The sequence below is a fragment of the Triturus cristatus genome, chromosome 4_1 (genome assembly GCF_964204655.1).
Source record: "Triturus cristatus chromosome 4_1, aTriCri1.1, whole genome shotgun sequence".
Taxonomy (NCBI): Eukaryota; Metazoa; Chordata; class Amphibia; order Caudata; family Salamandridae; genus Triturus; species Triturus cristatus.
In genome coordinates this window covers 1,099,263,385-1,099,278,077 of record NC_140585.1, presented here as the reverse complement: position 1 = coordinate 1,099,278,077, position 14,693 = coordinate 1,099,263,385, and the positions used below count along the sequence as shown (strand labels likewise).

The following is a 14,693-nucleotide window of genomic DNA, read 5'->3' as shown; positions in this document are numbered from 1 at the left end:
AAGTTCTGGATCACCTTACAAATAGAGCAGGAAGGGGATGCATCGAGGAAATATTAATTTTCAGTTTGATAACGTAAAAGTTAAAACTATTGATGCTGTTGGTGCTTTATCCACTTTTAGCATATATAAATTATATTTGAGTTAAGAAAACAATAGCTTTTTAACAAATGGCTTGAAATTTTGGAGCGTAACTAAACGAAAATGACACCACCTCGAGCGCAGGGTCTCTGTGGAGTTGGCCTTGCGTCTCGGTCCTCTCTGTCGGACACGAGATAGTTGGGAAGCGTCCGGCAGAGAGCCAGACATGACATTACCGCTGCGAGGACTAGCACACGCCTGTGTCTGTTTCTGTCCCGGGAATGTTTGCTCTTTCGCAAGATGTGGGTCAGCCAGAGGTAGCTGAGCTGAACATAAAAGAGCAGGATTTAGTCTCGGTACTTGCTCAATCATGAATCGGATGCGGGTGCTACGTCTTTTTACTGCTGCCCTTGCAGGTAGGCTTGCTGCGATCTTTATATAATTTAGAAACATTCACATTTGCAATCTCTTTAGGAAGTTCTGTACTCACAAGGCGTTTGCAGCGATTTTGAGCGGTGGCTGCAGATCAGACCCACGAACCCTCGTTTTTGGGAAACAGAGCTATCATCAGTCTTTGTCCCAGAGCTAGAGAGGCGAAGAGCGAAGGAAGGATTAAACGAAAGATAGGTAAAGATCGACGAGGGGAGAGAGGAGGCCGGAGACACAACGTGGAAGAGCGAAATGAGGGGCCAGACACTGTAGTGGGGTGGCTAGAAGAGGCATGAGGTGAACTCGGAACTAGTCAGGCTCGGTATTTGGCAAACCGTGCATTAGGCAGCGGGCTTATGAGAAACACTTTGGGCCCTGGCACATATTCTTTTACAAACTAAGGGCTTCACCTAGCCTGCAATTTTTTATACCACATTGGGGTTCACCACAATACGCCGAGAGTCACTGCCACCGCACAGCTCCCTCCTTTCTGCCCTAGAAGAGCTGGTGAGGTCTCAGTCCAGGTTCATTGTCCACGAGACTGCGAATACTTAAAAACCCAAACAAAACTGAGAGTTCTAAGAAGATTGCTGGGAATATTGGCGCAGACCGCGCTGTAAATATTTTAGCTTTCTGTTTTTGTAAGTCTGCCTCCATATGGCCTGCCAGCGAACATTTGGCTAGTATTTAACCATGGAAAAGCAAGTACTATATTTTTCAAACTATAACAATGTTATTGAGTGCTGCATAAAATCATACCTTCGGATACAGTAGCGAAGTTAATGTATGACACATTCAAGATATTGTCTCGCACTTCCATCCATAAGATACCAAACTCTAAAGTTATTTCAGTGCTTGAACATTTCCCTCAGAGAAAAAAACTAAAAACAACCCCCTCCCCCTTTATTCCCCCTGAAAGGTTCCTCGTCCAAGCCCACATGTATGATCTAGGCAAACTTTATTTAGGGTAACAGAAAATTTCTGTTGCTTGTCCATGACAGCTGTATTTTGGCATTACTATGAACTGTTTAGGGCACTTTGGTAATGGTCACATTGCTGCCTCGGTTCTTCGTCTTCTAGGCTCAAAAATGTTTCAGCATCTTCATCTTTGGTGGATGTGACCTCGAAGGAGTGCCCTCTAATAAAAATGACAGTACTGGGCCCCATTCTGTGTCAAGGTCAGTATTGGTTCCATCCACGCCACTTGCACATTTTTCCATTGCCATAATTGTCCAGAGACGTTGGGAGTTCTTTCTTGCTGTTTTCTTTGCGGCCCCCATGAAGTTCCAAAGCAGTGTTTTATGGAATTTAGATTGGCGATGTACGTCACATATCCTTACCCCTATATGTACCCATATAACGTCCTCTGGTATCGAATAGCCCAGAATAGTTCAGATGTTTTAGACGACCTCTCTGTGAAAGGGGTTTATTTTAGAACAATTCCACCATAAATGGAGCATATCTCCCACCTTCCCACATACTCTCCAGCACATAGGACTACTTGCGGGGTATCATTTGTGCAATTTGGCAGGACTGAAGTACCAGTCCAACAGTAATTTTTAGTGAGCCTATTTACCTAATATGCTATGTGTGGTTGTGTTGAAATGTCTCCAAACATACATCCATCGTACATCTCAATATCCATGGCAGTAAAAGTGTTTCAATTGGATCTGCATGGGTTGTAGGGATTCTAGGGATGATTCTATGAGGAGTTTGTGTAGTGCAGAGATTACCCCCTCCTTTGTTTGCGTGGAGCACAAATGTATCCATCGGAGTAAGTTCTTTATCTCCAGCCCCTTTATAATGGTGTTGCATAACCCAGTGCCCCATTTGTGGATAATGTCGTCTCTCCTCCTCATGTAGCAGTCATTAAATGATTTAAAACCCCCCTTACAAAATATATCTTATATTACATAACATTCTTCCTCTCTCCATACATCAAAGGGTCCTGAGTGAGAACAGGGTAAAAGATGAATTAAAATGTATCAAAGTGTAGGGGGTGGATACGTGGTTAGGTATAGACATCTATTAATAATGTCCTAGGTTGAGAGGGAATTGCCAACCTGAAGAAAGCGGATGCCGATCCAGCAGAGCTCAAGAATTTTAGGCCCATCTCCCTTTTGCCTGCACCAGCTACAATTCTTGAGAAGGAGATCTAGAAGCAACTCTCCAACATTCTGGAGACCAACACTGTCTCCACGACTCTCAATCTGGCTTTAGATCTGGCTATGGTACAGAGACAGCACTGTTGGAAGTACCAGAAATGGTACGTGAAGTCCTAGACCTAGGCCACTCCGCTATGCTCGTGCTGCTTGATTTATTCACAGCATTCTACACGGTGTCTCATCGGATCCTGCTGGAAAGAACATCTTGGAGTAAGAGGAAGTACGTTGGCCTGGTTCCGCTCATTTGTAGAGGGCCGATCTCCGCAAGTGTTTCTCAGCCTGTATGTCTCCACACCTAATCCCTTTATATGTGGAGTCCCCAGGGTTCAGCCCTGAGCCCGATTCTTTTTAACGTATATCTGACCCCCCTTGTATCACTAGTCGAACAACAGGGAGTTAAAGTAGTTTCCTATGCTGACGATACTCAGCTGGTGTTCTCTTTTAGAGAACATTCTAAGGCAGCTTTTGATCATTTTAAGCAATGCTTGATTAATATCTCAACTTGGATGATGGATAGCTGCTTGAGATTGAATGCCAATAAAACTGAGGTATTATTTTTCAATCAATCCTTTTGTGGTAAATATTTCATTACCGGTACTATTTTTTATGCGGTAAAGTCTAGTAAATATAAGAGGCAGAATCCGTGGTATTAGAGGTTCTAAAAGGCTTTATTCCTATACAAAGGAATACAATTCGAATTGCAGGCTTCTATTCCATCACCACGAAAGTTCAGGAAGGAAGGGCATACATTATTGACAGATAATCAGTTTTATAGGAAATGCATTACAGTGAAACAGATGCAAGAGGCGTAACAGCTGATAATACAGATAAAATGTGCATACGTAACTAAAGAGGCGGACATATGGGCGTTACTAAGATAACGTCATTATACATGATGTCACAAGTGGGTGGATCCATAAGAGAATCCTGCAATGTCAGCAGAAATATTTGGCAGAGATGCGTGCGCAGCCGCATGACGTGTGATTGACGTGCAACTAGAGGGTGAAGGGGACTTGACATTTAGCTCTATATGTGGAGACAGAAGTCTGGGGGTCATGTCAACCTAATCCCAAATCATATCTAATATCCTATGTTTAAAGAACTATGTTATCCAAAAGAAAAGGTCTCTAGGATAGAATCTATTCTATACTGACTGTTAGTGCGTGTACAAGCGTCTAAGTGTCTACATGAGATGCGAGGGGGTAGGAATATTCCATGGTAACAGGGGCTATGAATTACTTGCATGAGGACAGCGAGGCCTGGCCCTTTGCACGGTAGCTGGAGGAATGTTTACCTAAACTACTAGACAGGAATGCATCGGATGAGGAGCGGAGCAGATAATCTTGAAGGTGAAATACAGTTTTTGGCAGGCAACAGGCTGGATCAGGCACCGTTAGCCGCGCAGGGAGTAGGACAAAGTTCATGGATACAGATGCAGGCTCAGACTGGAGCTTTCAGAGGCAGAAGGCAGGAAAAGGCTTGATGACAGAATTCTGGGCCTACTCGCCTGAATCTGTAAAATGTGGAAAGTGAACCACATAAAGTCGGTGGCCTTTCATACTTAGGAATGGAATATCTGACCCGTTCATGGCGGATCTGAAAGAGGACATGTTGACGGTGGACGCACATGTATTTGCGTCTTCAAAACTGGAACTGGAGGGAACATACATGTACTTATAGCATGCACATGGAGCCGTTGGGGACTACGATAGGGGACATAACTGATCACAAAATTCATATTTCCTCACTTTCCTCTGCATTTCGATCTCTGGTGGCCGACGGAGCTAAACCCTCCTCCGCTCCCAGTTGACTCAGCTAGGAACCTTGGGTTTAAGTTTGACACACTCCTCTCTTGCAAGGCCCAGATCTGCCAAGTCTCATCGACCTGTTTCTGGAAACTAAGAGTCTTACTGAGATTTCTGCATCTCATGCCCATGGACTGCAGAAAGACCGTCGTTCATGCACTGATCACATCACAGCTAGACTATGCTAACAGCCTCTATATAGGTCTCCCAGTATATCTGATTCGTAGACTACAAATAATCCAAAACGTTGCGGCTAGACTTATTGGGAATGTGCCACTTCGCCACCACATTTCCCCCCACTTGTAGAGCCTCCACTGGTTGCCGGTCCAAAGAAGAATAGAGTTCAAGGCGCTGTCCTTGTCTTTTAGAGCCACCAGGGACAGAGGCCCGTTTTACCTTAGACAAAGAATCCAGAAATATCGCCAGACTAGGGACTTGAGAACGAATCATCAAGAACTACTTAGGACTCCCGCTTCTCTAAAACCAGGTTGGGCGGCCGTGGTTTCTCAGTGAGAACCGCGTCTCTTTGGAACTGTATGCCTGTACACCTTCCTAAGACTGAGACTGAACTAGCATTTAGGAAGGCTCTGAAGACCTGGCTTTTTAGCCGGCCTTAAAGGCACCCTCTCACTGTTGAGTCCGCCGATAGCGCCGGGACACCTCAATTGGAGGTACCTGTACGCTGAATAAATGCCCATTGATTGATTGATTGATCTTCCTTTGGTCCTGGTTTTGTGGATCCATGGGATGGTGGCCAGAGCCAGTTGGGCGGAGCGGAGGTGACTGGTGGGTAGGTGGAATGAGAGGCGGTGGTTCAGATGTGCTGGTCCTGCTTCATGGAGGGCTTTGTAGACATGTGTGAGTAGCTTGAAAGTGACTCTTTTGTTGACTGAGAGCTAGTGGAGTTCTCGCAGATGTTCAGTGATGTGGCTGTGGTGGCGGATGTTGAGGACCAGTCTGGCTGCAGCGTTTTGAATGTTCTGTAGTTTCCTGAGGAGTTTTTGGGTGACGCCGGCGTAGAGTGCGTTGCCGTAGTTGCGTCTGCTGCTGATGAGTGCGTGCATGGGTGACCATCTTTCTCGATTCAGGTGGGATCAATCTGAAAGTCTTTTGAAGGGACTTTTTTCCCCAAAAGACCCCTCCTAATGTTAAAGGGCTGCTATTGATAGTCTGTATGGCTTTGTCTTAGTTTTTTTCTGGAGTTTCAACTCTTGCTGTATGCAGGAATCAACATCAATGCCCCAGAACCATCAGAGCATTAATAGTCTGTGGTCACTGAAGTGTAGTTATCTGTATCAGTAGTGCTCAACTTGAGCCGGTGCGTTTTGGTGTTCGACACCGGCACTTAATTGCCAACACGAGCACTTATGACAGTCTGCACTGTTTGTCTAATTTAATGATTAGCAAAACAATTTATTAATTCAATATGCATTAAAATAATTGATACCTACTGCCCAAGCCATTCTTAAAGCTTTGGGGGCCTGGAAGAATCTCACTTGTCACACTTGTAGGTGTGTGACAGCAGTAGTTGTGTTAGTACTGTCATTGGCAGCACTGGAAGGGGCAATGGGTAGTGCAAGCTGCACTGACCTCTTAACGAGGGCCCAGGGACTTATCTTTTTAAATACTGTGTACCAGTAGATGAAAACGTGTTTTTGGTTGCAAAGTCCGTAACCATTAAGTTCGCCGGATCATTTAGGGTTTACAGGTCACATGGGGTTTCTTTAATTTCCCTGCAAAATGTCAGTATTTGCCACATTATAAAATCAGTCCCTCCTTCCTTATCGTTTATTTATTTTCTTTAGGGAGAGCTTTGCTGACATAATGAGTTTTATTTCCTCCTTGCTTATTCACTATCCTTTCCAATTTAGCAGTGGTTGGCTTAGGGAGGGCAAAAGGTTATCTAAAGCCCCACTTCTGTGTGCCAAGTTCATTGTTAAGTTCCTATTTGCGGCTTTGTCTTTTAAGGCATCACACATGGTAGGTCTATTGTCCACTAACGCCATATCGCCCTTTAAGTTTTTACGTAAACCTTTATAGATGGCAGCAGTGGTGTATTCATCCATCCAATTAGCCTCAACGTTTGGTTGTTAGAAGGAACATACATAGACCAGAAATCTTTTCACACTCTGTCACAATATTAATAATACCTTGTGACTTACGTTGACCACAATTTCTTCTGCATCCTGACACCAAGTCAGTAATCCCATATGTGCCATTTGCTGAATCTTACATCTATTAAAAACCTTTGAAGAAGTGTTGAAAATCTCTTGAAGTTACTATATAAATACCAACACTAACATACAAGCTTTCATGGCAAACCTAACCAACGTAGTGCAATGACAGCTCTGTATTCAGGTGCTATTAAACTCTTTACCTCTCAAAGATACTATGAGAGAATATGAGCCCATTCAAGACTGATAAGAAGTATGCCTACTTCTGTGGGTCATCTCAAATACATTTTAGTGGCTCAATTCCCTGCCCCAATGTTCATTGTTCAATTTATGTTTTGAAAAACTTTAATTATAAAGGCTGCCCTTGGACATTAACCTGGATCCCAGCGGAAATTCCAAGATATCTAGTTTCTGACCAGGATCTTAAAGTTACATCAGCAGATCAAGAAACGGAGAGAAAGCTATGCCCCGGGACATTGGGAAATGCCTATCTCTAACCATAACAGGAATAACAAACTTAACATTCCTCTTCTACTTGTAAAAGACTGAGACCAGCCATGCAAGCAGAGAGTCCTGGGAGATGGGACCATAGAGCCTCAAACAGTGATTTGAACCCCAAACAGTAGCGTTCATTGATAGTGTGAACTCTTTTCCCCTGCACAGAATTTAATAGTTGTCTAGATCATTCTTTTCTATTGAGCTGTCATAAACATTATTTCATTTTTGAGCCATTGACTCTGATTCACTCTAGGTAATATTGTTTCACCTTTTGATTAATTCACTATAGTTCACACTGCTTCCTTCACTATTAACTAAGAGATTGTTCACTATTTTATTCTAGTACAATCCACATTTTGTAGCTTAGATGACGTTTTACTCACTTAATATGGCCATTTAGTTTATTTGCACTCTGTTTTTTCAGTTTTTTTCATATTGCTTATTTATAAAGATATGTATTTTAGTTATTAATCATTTGAGTAGACGTATTTTAAAATATTCAAATTAATATTGAATATTTCAACTAAAACCCTTGCAATATAATAACCTACGGTTCCTGGCAATGACTGATGACCAAAGATTCTTTGTTGAATTGAAGTTCAACCTACCCTCAGCATCTGCTTGGCAATATATTCTGTTATAGGTTGTCCTGTGTATGGGGTGCCCTGTAACAGGGAGATATCCTGCTGACTAACTGGCCCTCCTTGAGGATGTAAGGCATGCGGGGAGGAGAAGTGAGAACAGATAACCCAGGGACGGCAGTGGGAGACAGTCCATAAACAGTAAACTTCTGCAGTGGCAGGGGTACAGACGATCATTGTAGGGTAATAGCGCAAGGCCAGTGCGAGTGGCATGCACAGGATTGCTTTGGTGAGAGGTGACAATGCTCTTAAGAGGACATTGTGGGCTGGGGTAGCTGCCCTTGTGGTAGGGGAATTGGTGGTGCTCAGAAGAGAACAGTGAAGGCTTTCAAGGTACTTTGCATGGTACAGGCTCTGGGAAAGGGATGAAGGGATAGCACCCGAGTGACGTCAATCCATCCACTAAATGTTGCAGATTTAGAAAAAGGTAGCTGGTGCACTTCATGAAGCTTACCAAGTCCTTTTTTTGATTTTGAGGTATGGCACACTCCTACACAAACGTGGTAACTATCCTGTCCGTCATAATGCAAGTCCCATAGGCTGTAATGTACTACAGCGCGCAGGATATCTCCTATGTTTTTGACCCCTATTTGACACATCAATTATGTATCTATTTAGGATCAGTAATGATAGCTGAGGTACAGTTTAACGGGGCTGGTAGCCAATAAGTGTGCTGGAGACAAGTAAATGCGTACCAACACTACACAAAAGAAAGATATTTGCAGTGCGTAATTTGAACTGATGGATGCCAGTGGGGGTCTACTGGCACTCATTTTTGGGGAACAACACTTATTTTTCTTCATCTGATATTGACCACAAGCAAGAGAGGGAAAAATAAACAAAGGGGAAAGAAGAAAAAAGAGAAAGGCGGTTAAATCTTCACAACTCACAAAGGGAGAAAGCAGGAACCTACAAGAGATAGATAAAGGGCCATAAGTGTCTGTAGGGGATTTAAGAGGTCAGATGTGAATTCAACACAATAGGGCCTTGATATTCGGCGCACCAATTATCAATAGTACCGCTGGAGCAGAGCTTTGGGCATCGGCACTCATTTGTTTAACAAATTAAGCACTGGGTATTTAAAATCATTAGCACCAGTGTATTGTCACAGTAGCACTCTGAAGTGGATCATCTCAGGAACCTGTTGATGTGTTCCTAGAAGAAATGGGAATCATTTAGTCAGAAATATTAATTTGAATTTCTTGAAGATAGGTTGGAAGCAAACTTTTTAAAAAATATGAAAGAAAGCAGCGCTTAAAATAGCAGAAAAAACTCTTCATTTTCTCTCGAATGGCCCAGCTTTATGAAACGAAATATATAAATGCAGCTAACGTGTTTCAAATAGACATGTTATTGATCGAGGCTAACAGACATAGTCTATCTTCTCTCCTTGTTTATATAGTGCTCCACTATCCTCACTAGCAAAGTTGTCATTGTGCCCTCGAAAAGCTTCTCAGGACCCATGGCTTGACCGATTTCATTCTCCCCAATTTCTATGCATGGACGCACAGGGACTGCACACTTTATTTACTTTCAGACTTCTGTTGTGTATTCAGCAGTTGATTTATTCATTCATAATGTTGCTTAGTCACTTTTTAGATACCATTTTTTGCACTTCTTTCTTAGTTCATAAGTCTACAGCATATCTCTCCATTTCAGCCACGCATTGGTTAGACCCCGAGCATTTGTTGTAATGCACACATCAGATTGTTGTTAGGACGTTCTCCAGTAGGCATTTATCAACATGTCCTACTGTGTCTTGCTGCTCTGTTATATGAACTGTTCACACTCTCGGTTGGGTTACTGAAAGCAATCAATTTTATTTCCAGATTATTTTCACCTAATTTCTGTGCATTCCGTGGAGAAATAAAGGCGAAGCACACAGACCTTATGTTAGAGAAACTGCTAATCTAGTGAAGACCAAATGGTTTGCTTCAAATAAGAGCAGCGGCTGCGTCAGCACATGCCATTTCCAAGGTCCTGAGCTCTTGTGGTGTCAATTTTGCAAAGCTAGAGGGATTTTTAGCAGAGTGATTTCGGTAGAGAGAAAGTTTCTAGCACTTATCCAAGCCAATAAGTAAGCAAGGAGGCTGAGAGATGGATATTTTGGTTAAGGTCCCATGGAAGACAAGGAGGGCAGGAGTGCTGAGACTAAAATCAAAGCATTTGCAAGCTATGCCTCAGGAGCGAGACTAGTGTGAACTGAAAGAGGAATGCAATTCTTACATATGTTCTATATGTGCGATATATATGTATACATACACACACAATGGGCCCTTTTCACAAATCTTGTAGATTTACTTGTTCACCTAGATGTAACTTTTCACATTTTTTTGCTATTTACCTTTTCCAATTGGAAATTTATACGTAGGTGTGTAGGTGTGGACTTACCCTCCATTCCCTCACGAGTGAGTAGAGCATCTTGCAACAGTATTTGCAGGTGTAAACTTTGCAACTGTTGGAGGAAATCTCCACCATCGAAATGCAGATGTCCATATAGCAAAGTGTTTTTAAAATATCACATATTTGAATGTATAGTATAAATTTAGAATGATTACAAATATTTATTGTTAACCTGTAACTAATATCATAGGATGTTACAGCACATTAACAGCAATACAGTTGTCACCAAATCGATATCCCTGGTTAATAATTCCAACCTCAGAACCGGAAGGTTTCTGAAATTTTGCTCTGTTCTCAGTATGTCTCTTACCCTTCTAAAATGAGAGTCCAACATTTGCATTTCCCAAAAAACGCATTGTTCTTTGAGCCCACCTAGACATTATTTCAGGCTCTTGCCTGCTCAGCCAGTCACTTTTGTTAATGGACTCAAGGTGTCCATCATCTTGTCCTTGCATGATGGCCAGGCTCTCTCCACATCCCTTTTGGGACCCTTAACCCCTCTGCTTGAAAATTTGATGATTTTAGTGTTCAGAGATAGGGTGATGGCCACTTTATCTGTAATAACTGGTCTAGGGCATTTGGCCCTCATTTTTAACCAAGCTGTTCTTCTCATGAGACTTCTGATTTTGGACTTTATGTAATCATCCAAAAATGGTGATGGACACCACTTAGCAGAATTAAGGTTCTGTAACAAATCTGGATCAAACATGAGTTGCCTTCTGCATCCAAAATAATGTTTGAGGCTAGTCAGCAGATTTAACATTTTGTAGAGGCATTAGTGGCATTATCATACATGTATTATGCATCATTAGCATACAAGTCATCAGACTACTGATCATTCAGATCATCATTCGGCCTCTTGTGGATCTCTCACTGAATATCGACAGACAGAATATGGATCTACAGGAATATCGAGTCTACAATATCGATGGACAGACTATCAACAGCCTATCTCTACAATGGTAAGTACAAAAATATCTAAACCAAAATATCGTTGTTTAAAATATCGTTTTTTTAAATGTCTTAATAATAATATAAAAATAATTAAATAAATATAATAATAAAAACATAGGGGCCTATTAGCATATTGGGCAGATCGCCACCGTCAGGACGGCGGTGTCCACCGCCGGCCCGGCGATGGCGATCTGCCTGCCAGAAGCTCCCGTTTCACCCCCGCCTTATTGGTCAGGCGAGGGGCATCACGGCAGACGGAAAGACCGTCCACCGCTTCTTCGCCGGTCTGATTCCCGGCCGGGCAGAAAAGGCCCTGCATATTAGGATGCGCAATTTTAAAGGTCTGTCCATGGCGGCGATGCCGCCATGGACAGGCTGGCAGAAATTGCTTTGGGGCCCGTTACGGGCACCCGGGAGGGGGGTGGGGGTGGGGTGCTGCACTTGGGGGTACCTATGGTAGCCCTCTTGGTTGGCATACACCGCGTGGTGCCTGTCACGTTTTGCATGCCAATGCACAACATGCATATTTTGTATCGCGGCGGGTGCTGCTTACAGCACCGCCCGCCGTAATGTAAAATATGTGGAATGCGACTGCCAGGGTGGCGGTCGCATCCTAATGGGCCTGGCGGGACCGCGCACCTCTGGCGGTCGGTCTCGTGTACCGTTACGCCATCATAATAGACCCCATAGTTAGAATTATTTAAAAATGTTAAAAAATGATAAATGATAAATGTAATATAAAAAATGATACTTACATTTTTTTTATATATATTAACTTAATAATATTAAATAATTATTTTATTTAATTATAAATTGTTAGAAACATAAGAAAAGTTATAAATACATATATACATAAACCTGTAATATAAATATAAAAATAAAATATATATATAATACATTAAAATATTAAAATTAATATTTATGTTTAAAAACATATTTTACACTACATTAACTATAAAAGTAGGGAAATGTTGGATAGCGTACGGGATAAAATTACTATTCCCACTACAGAAAGTGCAACGGTAGGGAAAGGGTTGGATAGCGGAGGGGAATAATTTACTATTCCCACTACAGCAAATGCAACAAAACGGAAAGTGTTGGAAAGCAGAGGGGAATATTTTGCTATTCCCACTCCAGTGAGTGCAACAGTAGGGAAAGTGTTGGATAGCATGTGGGTAAAAATTACTATTCCCACTCCAACGAGTGTAACAGTAGGTAAAGTGTTGGATAGCGGGGGGTTAAATTTACTATTCCCACTCCAGGGAGTAGCAACAGTAGGGAAAGTATTGGATAGCGGGTGTGTAAAAATTACTATTCCAACTCCAACGAGTGTAACAGTAGGGAAAGTGTTGGAAAGCGGGGGGGTTACATTTACTATTCCCACTCTAGGGAGTGTAACAGTAGGGAAGGTATTGGATAGCGGGTGGGTAAAAATTACTATTCCCACTCCAGCGAGTGCAACAGTAGGGAAAGTGTTGGATAGCTGGTAGATAAAAATTACTATTCCCACTCCAGCGAGTGCAACAGTAGGGAAAGTGTTGGATAGCGGGTATGTAAAAATGATTATTCCCACTCCAGTGAGTGCAACAGTAGGGAAAGTGTTGGATAGCGGGTATGTAAAAATTACTATTCCTATTCCAGCGAGTGCAACAGTAGGGAAAGTGTTGGATTGCGGGTATGTAAAAATTACTATTCCCACTCCAGCAAGTGCAACAGTAGGGAAAGTGATGGATAGTGGGTGGGTACAAATTACTATTCCCACTCCAGCGAGTGCAACAGTAGGGAAAGTGGTGGATAGCGGGTGAGTAAAAATTACTATTCCCACTCCAGCGAGTGCAACAGTAGGGAAAGTGTTGCTTAGCAAGTGGGAATAATTTACTATTCCCACTCCACCAAGTGTAACAGTTGGAAAAGTGTTGGATAGCGGAGGGGAATAATTTAGTATTCCCACTCCTGCAAAATAATTAACATTAATGAACAAATAATTAATTTTTCAAAAATAATTTACCTCCCACTATATTACCCTATAAACGTCACCACCAATATTGTAAAATATTACACAATTAAGATAATTATTTAAAAATTAATTAATTAACTAATAACAATTACCAAGCAAATTAAAAACAGTTCACACAATTAATACTATAAAATAACTTTAAATAAATATTGTATATAAAAAAATAAGAAGAATTGTATTAAAATTGAATTACTTCCCACACCATTCCCCTATCAACCCACAGCCAACTCATAAAAACATTACACAATTAACATATTTGCCAATTATTTATTAATAATTAATATCCAATTAAAACTAGTTATTAACATTTTAACACAACTTACATTATAAAATATGAATTACATAAATATTAATTAATACAATTATTAATTAATAATTATAATTAAATTACTTCCTACCCTACTACCCTATAAAACCACAACCTGCTCCTTAAAAAATTACACAACTAACATATTTACCAATTAATGATCAATTATTAATAACCAATTAATAATTAATTAATAACAAAATAATTATCACAATGGGCAATATAAATTATTAAATACAAACATATTAAATAATAACATTATTAATTCATTAATTTAAATTAAATTACTTCCCACCCTATTCCCATATAAACCCACAACCCGCTACAGAACTAAAACGCAATATTGTGTTTTTTTTAAATTAATAACTTCTAAAAAATAATATTAAATATATTATAATTAAATTACTTCCCAACCTATTTCCCTATAAACCCACAACTAAAATACACAAAAATTAATTAACATAAAAATAATTACTTGTAAAAGATTCAAACATACATTACAAAAATAGGCTTTACTTTTTACACATATACCAACCTACAAAACACAAAAAAATCGATATTATTAACAACGATATTTTTAATAACAATTTTACTAACATCGATATTAATTGAAACGATATTTCTTACCTGCATGTCGATATTCTGGAAGACGATATTCTTGATGGTCGATATTCTGTCATATCGATTTTTAAACATCGATATAATGGCATTTGTCTGCATACCACCTCTTGTTTGGCCCATCAAATGCACCCACACATGAGTCCTGCAATAGGGTCTTTAAGTCTTTTTCATATTGTGGAATGCTGATTTTGATAGATTTAATGACTAGAGAATCATTATTTTAAATTTTAATAAAGACAGGGAGGCTAGCATTATGCGTTAGCTGTAATTCACTCCTTCTGCACAGCAAACGCTTCAAAGTTCCATGCAATAGAACAGTAAATGAACCCACAATGAAATTAGAACTCTGCAGTACCATAATATCTCCCTGACCTCCATCATCTTCCTCTTTTGTTGCTGTTATCTTCATAGCCTCATCAGTCTCCTAATCCTCCAGTGCCCCATATTATTTTTCTCTAACAAAAAGAAATTATTTTGCAATTCACCTAATATAAACGGTTCCCTGAAAGAGAACTACTTAATCCTTACAATTTACCAACAAAAATATTTAAATAAGCATTCCATCTTCTTCCTCTTATTTTCGACCTATTATAAACACCCT

General features: G+C 40.7%; 1 protein-coding gene across 1 annotated transcript in view; it reads left to right on the top strand.

Annotated features, from left to right (window-relative positions):
* The first annotated feature begins 356 nt into the window (after positions 1–356).
* Positions 357–14,693, top strand: part of LOC146856076 (lysosomal alpha-glucosidase-like) — an 829,176-nt gene continuing 814,839 nt past the window's right edge. The window contains exon 1 of the mRNA XM_085654093.1: positions 357–494. Coding sequence (XP_085510219.1) covers positions 449–494 — 46 coding nt within the window. The 5' untranslated portion in view covers positions 357–448. The remainder of the gene's footprint in view (positions 495–14,693) is intronic.